The sequence below is a fragment of the Nuphar pumila genome, chromosome 14, assembly GCF_984573655.1.
Source record: "Nuphar pumila chromosome 14, dmNupPumi1.hap1.1, whole genome shotgun sequence".
Classification (NCBI taxonomy): Eukaryota; Viridiplantae; Streptophyta; class Magnoliopsida; order Nymphaeales; family Nymphaeaceae; genus Nuphar; species Nuphar pumila.
The window spans coordinates 22,149,714-22,156,323 of NC_143262.1; the positions used below are offsets into that span (position 1 = coordinate 22,149,714).

General features: G+C 38.4%; 1 protein-coding gene across 1 annotated transcript; it reads left to right on the forward strand.

Moving 5' to 3' along the window:
• The first annotated feature begins 682 nt into the window (after nt 1-682).
• On the forward strand, nt 683-6,391 carry LOC149816610 (uncharacterized). The gene is made up of 5 exons (XM_089987515.1): nt 683-778; nt 893-1,041; nt 1,159-1,207; nt 1,310-1,452; nt 6,112-6,391. The coding sequence occupies exons 1-5, from the start codon at nt 730-732 to the stop codon at nt 6,196-6,198; spliced, it is 477 nt and encodes a 158-aa protein (XP_089843641.1). The 5' UTR covers nt 683-729; the 3' UTR covers nt 6,199-6,391.
• The last annotated feature ends 219 nt before the right edge of the window (nt 6,392-6,610 follow it).

Sequence of the window (6,610 nt, forward strand, 5' to 3'; positions counted from 1 at the left end):
TATTATCAGATTTAAAAATCTGTCAGATCGTACTCGGACCTGCGAGGTAAAGGTAATATATCCAATTCAGATCCGACTAGCAAATCTGATATACTTACATATGTAATCGGATTCAGATATCTGTGAAATTTTGACTTGGATGGAAAAGGCAATACACAATTTGGATCCAAGTACCTAATTGAATATATTTTTATATGTAATCAGATTCAAATATCTGCGAGATCGGATTCGACTTAGATTTGAAGGCACTCTTCGGATTAGGGCTGGTAAACGAGCTGAACGAGATCAGCTTGAGGTGTTCAAGCTTGGCTCATTCTTGTGGTGAGCTAAGCCGAGCTGGCTTATTTATACAAAAAGAAATTTGTTTTAGAGGTGAAAGAAATAGGGTTAGAAAATACATGTAAAATATATCTAAAATATATTTAAGATATTTTTCTTACTGCCTAACAAATTTATACGAGTTGAGCCAAGTACCTAATGTTCATGTTCAGCTTGCCTAGCCTATTTTACGAGCCGAACATGAGAGGAGCCGGCGCTGCATCGAATACTCGTGCGATTATCAATCGGATGTTATTTGGATATACCCTAACCGATTAAACGGATTCGAGTCGGTAGTATGTCCGACCCAAGTCCGATCCGTTGACATCCAAAGGAGAAGGCTGAAGCCCTTAAGCAAACCGACGATCGGATCACACAGAAGGGCCGAGAGACTGGAGATAAAAGCGAGGAATGGCGGAGAAGTTGGCTCCCGAGAAACGCCACAGTTTCATGCACGCCGGTAAAACCATTTTTCTCATCATCATCAATCTCTCTGTCTGTCTCACTCGGTTGCTTGATTGATTGATTGGTTGAAGGTGATGAGATTGTTGTTTTTGGTTATGGGTTTGGTCAGGGCAGAAGGTGTTCGAATGGGATCAGACATTGGAGGAGGTGAACGTCTACATAACGCTCCCCGAGAACGTACCCAAGAAGCTCTTCTGCTGCAAGGTCTTGCCCAGTCACTTGGAAGTCGGAATCAAGGGCAACCCCCCTTACCTCAACGTTGGTGGTCTCCTCCTTCACTTCCCCCCGCCCCCCCCCCCCCCACACACACACACACTTTTTTTTTTCTTTGATCAAAACTTGATTGATCTTTTCTTACCCCCTTTTCAACCATAGCACGACTTGGCCGGCCCCGTGAAGATCGATTCGTCGTTCTGGACGCTCGGTATGATCGGGAATTTCGTTTCGAAAGTTTTTATGGATTGTTGTTGTTGTTCTGTTGATTGTTTCCTGAAGTTTCTTGTGGAAAATGTGGTTGGTTTAACAGAAGATGATGTCATGCACATAACCCTTCAGAAGAGGGAGAAAGGGAAGGCCTGGCCTTCTCCGATCCTCGGCCAAGGCCATCTTGATCCGTATTCGACGGATCTCGAGCAAAAGCGACTCATGCTGCAGAGATTCCAGGAAGAGGTTAATTGAGATCCCTATCCTTATTCTTCTTTTTCTTAATGGAACTTATGAAGATTTCCTATACCACCATTAATCCTAGCTCTCTACTTCTATTCAGCTTCCACCTTGTGTTCACCAAATTCTTCTGTTTGGTTCACATTATGGTGTTCTATTTATGCTCATGCATAGACTTAGTCATTTGTTAACATGCTCCCGTGAATTATCACTGGAAATTAACAAGTGAATGCTTCGTTAATTTATAATTATTTTTTCAGTTTATAACTTTATATTTTCAGTATCTAATATATATTTTAGATATAACATATATATTTAGATTATATTCAGTTTATTTTGAATTTATTTTGTATTTATGTGATATATGTATATAGCCGTGTCCCCATACCCACATTTTTTGGAATTGTCGTATGTACCCTCACCCTCACCCTCACCCTCACCCGTACTCAGGTGACATAGGGTGTTACCCTTCATAGTTTACTAAGGTTGTGTTTGAATTGCCTGGAATTTAAGATCTGAGGATCAGAATCTGAGATCCCAGGATCTTAGATCCTCAGTTTTCTGGTCCGACCCACTTCCCCCACCCCAAAAATTGGACCAGAAAACCATGGGATTATGTTGTTTAGGGATTTCAGATACCCTGTTTGCATGCTAGATCCAACCTTGATCTATGTGTCTGTGGATCTTTGGGGATTTTCAATCTTACGCCAAGGAAAGGCTCTGAACTAAAGCTCACGATATTATTATGTCTTTAATGCAACATAATTGTATTTTGAGTGAAACATGTTTATTAGCTGTTGCTTCTATGGGCATTGAATGAATGGAATAGAGGGTCATATTGCATTTGGGATATTTCTGTCGCCAACTTATTCCCTTGTCTTGTTATTTTTTATTTTTCTTTCTTCCACCATTCATGATTTTTGATGGAATATCCACCAACTGCTACTTGTTAAAAAATTTGATAAACAGTCCCATTGTCTTGAGCTATGTCACATAGGTGTGGGTGAGGATGCGTCGATGCTTCACTTTAAAAAAACTTGGGTGCAGAGAGGGTATATATATATATATATATATATACATAAAATTTTTAACAGTTTTAAGTTAACACTACGTGTATGTGTGTGCATTTATGTATTTATATATATAATATAGATAAAACTGGACTTGGTTAGGGTTAACTGAATCTACTTTTGGACAGAAATGGACCTCATTGTGGTTGACTTCACGGAAGCTGTGTCCAAGTGTCGCACCCGCACTCATCTGGGTGCGGTGCCTGTTAGAAGAGTCCGTGTTACATAGGTCTTGAGCCACCTCGATGTATCATTCCTGTCCTTAATAAACAAGAAGGGAACTGAAGTCACCCCAACTGCCATAGACTTTTTTCAGGGGGTTCATAAAGTGCTGTTCCAGTATATATCGTTTTATCTTTTATTAATTGCGGCTGATAAGCCCACAAACATTTTCAAACAGTGGGAGATGCCCATTAAAGTAATTTAAAGTACTTGTGGAATTGGAGAGCTGTCCCGATTTTCATTTCCATCTGTTATTAGCTGATGCATATTATTATCATCATAACTGAATTTGCATTCTTTCCATAAAATTTTCACCACTATAATTTTGGCTCTAATAAAATATCAATGTTGGACTTATGCCATGGCAGCAACCAGAACCATGTCAAGTCTAGCAGATTATGGGTCAAGAAGGGGGGATGTCTGAATGGGTTGAAATGGAAGACAAAACAGTTCCTAAACCCAAAGCACTTGTAGTATACTTCCTGTGGCTGAATAATAGGAGATTTGATGAGAAGGCTCTGAGCAATAGATTTTGCTAAGTGCACATGCATAGTGGCAGTTGATTTTATGAGAGCAAAGGATTTCTCTTTTTGACCCTTGGGAGACCAGAATAGAGAAAAAATTACTTTTGTGATATTGCATGTGCTCTAAACTAAATGTGGTTTGTTCGACTGATGCTTTGAATTGGTAGCAATTGTTGACTAGTCAAAGGTGCTCACAAACTGAACCAAGGAATTTCAGGGAGTTGAGAAGCTCTACTTATTCATTACAGATGCCTAATCATATGAAATGTAATCCTAGATCTAGTGAGGGTTCACCATCATGATCTTTGAGGGATTTTGTAGAGGGTTGAACTCATGAAAATCATTTTCATGAAAACTTACAGGTTATTTCTATAAATGTACTAATTTACTCCATCAACATGTTGAAACTCACATCTGATTCGTTGTATATCTTGCTTTTGGAAATTGGTGAGGTTGAAAACTTCAGGAAACAGAAATGTGAACAACAATCAACTGTGATGCCTTGTTGTTTCCAGTTTCATTTATGCGCTGGTTATATGCTTTAGGTCATAGTTTTGAGTGTTCTACTCTGTAGGGAAGACCCTTTGAGTAGTGGATGCATCTCATGCACCGCTAGTTATCTCCACCATCATCTCTTGTATACTTGTTGGTTTGTTATGTTGCTTCCAATCAATCCATAAAATGTTTAAGGATATGAACATTATGTTGTGAGGTACTTTAAAGCTTGGAGATCTACATCAGAATCTCATTTCCCTACAAAGGGTTTGTTCAAGCCAAGATAACATTCCAACTGTAAAAGATTTTTAAGCTTTACATAGAAATTGCCATGAGGACTCAACCGGCTAAGTGATTTGCATATATCTTCTGGAGTCCATTCTTAGGCAGTTGCACTTGTGGTAATTGTGTTTCTGAGGTCATAGGATGAGTTTTTTTAATTGGGTTTCACAGAAACGAAGGGGTCGATTAACAGACAATTAAGGATTGTTTGCAAAGATGATTAAATGAGAAGGTTACGAGCGGGAAGATACAATGCAAAGATCTAGGTTGATGAGGTTGGGGATGAGACTGGTTCAACATTGAACTGGGTGCATGAGTTCATTGAAGAAGTGACGTTTGAAAGGAGGAGGTTTTAAGTGACAAGAGACCTGGATCACAACATGAAGAGAAAGGCCTTTTATGTCAGAGAGGGACCAATTTATCTCACAAAATGTTATATCTGGCTCGATGGGCTCTCTCAAACCCACAATCTTGTTCTATACTAGAGTTCACACGCCAGAATAGTTTCCAATGATACTAGAAGATTTTCTACCTTTACCATAACCTCTGCATTTTCATAGCTAGTGAACTTGCACTCTGCATTTTTTTCTTCTACACATCCGCTGTGTTATTTAACAGTGTTTGTGGATAATTTATGGGTTTGTTCTTGACCTTTATGTTCGTAGGATTTGTGCTCTGTTTGTTTTTTATATTGTTAAATATTATTCTGACATTTTCTCTTTTAAAATTTCTCATCTTTGGTATTATTTGTTTTCCCTGAGTTTTCAGGAAATAGAAATAAAATAAGCCTTCATCTGTTCAGTGAAATTCCCAAGTTAAGAAAGTCATTGCTTTTTGTGTCAACAGATTTATCACTGTAGTTTGTATGGTTGTTTTAATCAATGCTTATCTTTGTGTTTGTTTTTTCACTATTACTATCACACTTTGATTCAGTAGGGTAGTTGGAAATAGTTACTGGTGCATTGTTACTATAGCTCTATTAAAGCTCTGGCTTTCTTGGGCATGAGGATGAGATTATAGAGAGTAATGAGAGGTACAACATACTTAGAAAAGCTGTTTTAACTTTCACTCATAAATATAGAAGCGAGAAAATTCCATGTGCCATGTAAAACATGCCTGGCTTGTGCCGAAATGTTCCCTTTTCCCTTCATGAGCATTGTTACAACTGGCTTTTAAAGGCTAAAAGCAAAAACTATGGTTTTCTTTTTAGTTCTTAGTGATGTGTCACACGTATGTTTTGCATTTGGCTAATTGCATAGTTTTTTTTCTCTTAATGTGACGCACCCGTTAGCACCGGATGAATGACGCAAACTTGTGTGCCTGAAGTCACAAGAGAAGGACGTGAGTTCCTTCAGGGCAATGGGCATAGCAGAAAATTAGGTCATGCGCGAATGCAGAAACGGGACGAGAAGCTTGACGCTAGTCCACTAAAAACTTAACCCATCAAGTGAACGAGTCACTAAGGCTTCCACAGAACGAAGCTTATAGAAAAAGGAAAGACGATTATATCCAATCAAAACCGCTAAGTCTCTAATCAGGGGCTCCATCACGTTAGCCAATACAAGGAATGGCTGTTCTTTATAGTATATTACAGCTAATGCACTCCATGATTCCGAATACACCAACTGCGCTCCATCTTTGAACCAACAGAAATTTTCAGGGTCACAGGTTCTTTTTCTTGGACCATGTCCTAGCTCATCATGCAGCTTGCCATGTGTTTAGGTAACTCAAAAGATTTTCTTCTCAGTAATGGTCATTACTTTTATTGATGTATTTAGATAACCATTACGGAACCTGAAAACTTGTAGTCATGCTTCCAACGACTCTGTTCAGAGTTTTGGCATGACTTTATTCATTGAAGCAATTACATGCCCCTTGTCAATTCAAATTTTAGACACCGATGTGACCAAAAGTCGGAAACATGCCGCAAACAACCAACTTGATCTCAGTCTAGTTTTAGCTTGTGTTGCTGATATACCACTTTAAGATTTCTCAAGTCTTGGCATGTTCAGAATGCAGTATGTTTTGTAATGCACCTCCATCCTAATGTTTCTTTTTTGTTCTGTTCACAGAATCCAGGTTTTGATTTCTCACAGGCTCAGTTTACCGGAAACTGCCCTGATCCAAGAACATTCATGGGTGGTATACAGTCTGATTAAAGATGATTGAATGCCTAAACGGTTTTCTCTCTGTAACGTTCTAGAAATTGGGTATAATTTGGATCATGTCTGGTTGTAATTTGGGATTGTATATCTATGTTTATAATACTGTCTTTACTTTATAACTGGATCATTTATACTTTCTTTTGTTTATAGACACGACTTTTATATTATATTATTTTTTATTCTGGAACTTGATGGATGCACAAATTTTCAGATGTTGATCAATGAAAATGTATTGTAGAATCTCAAAGGAGAAAGGAAACCAAACAGGTGCTCTGATTTTATGGTATTTGTTTATGCACGTAACATAATTTAGTGATGAGGAACCTCTTTTTTTGAAACATATAATCAATATGCGCCTATGAGTAAGTCTGCAAACAAGCCCGAGGCTTGCTTCAGGTGAAGGAAG

What these genes read in the sequence shown, in the direction of transcription:
- LOC149816610 (XM_089987515.1), top strand. Translation starts at nt 730, where the DNA reads ATGGCGGAGAAGTTGGCTCCCGAGAAACGCCACAGTTTCATGCACGCC. An exon ending in CCACAGTTTCATGCACGCCG is followed by an intron (nt 779 to 892) that starts GTAAAACCATTT and finishes GGGTTTGGTCAG; the next exon opens with GGCAGAAGGTGTTCGAATGG. An exon ending in TTCGTCGTTCTGGACGCTCG is followed by an intron (nt 1,208 to 1,309) that starts GTATGATCGGGA and finishes TTGGTTTAACAG; the next exon opens with AAGATGATGTCATGCACATA.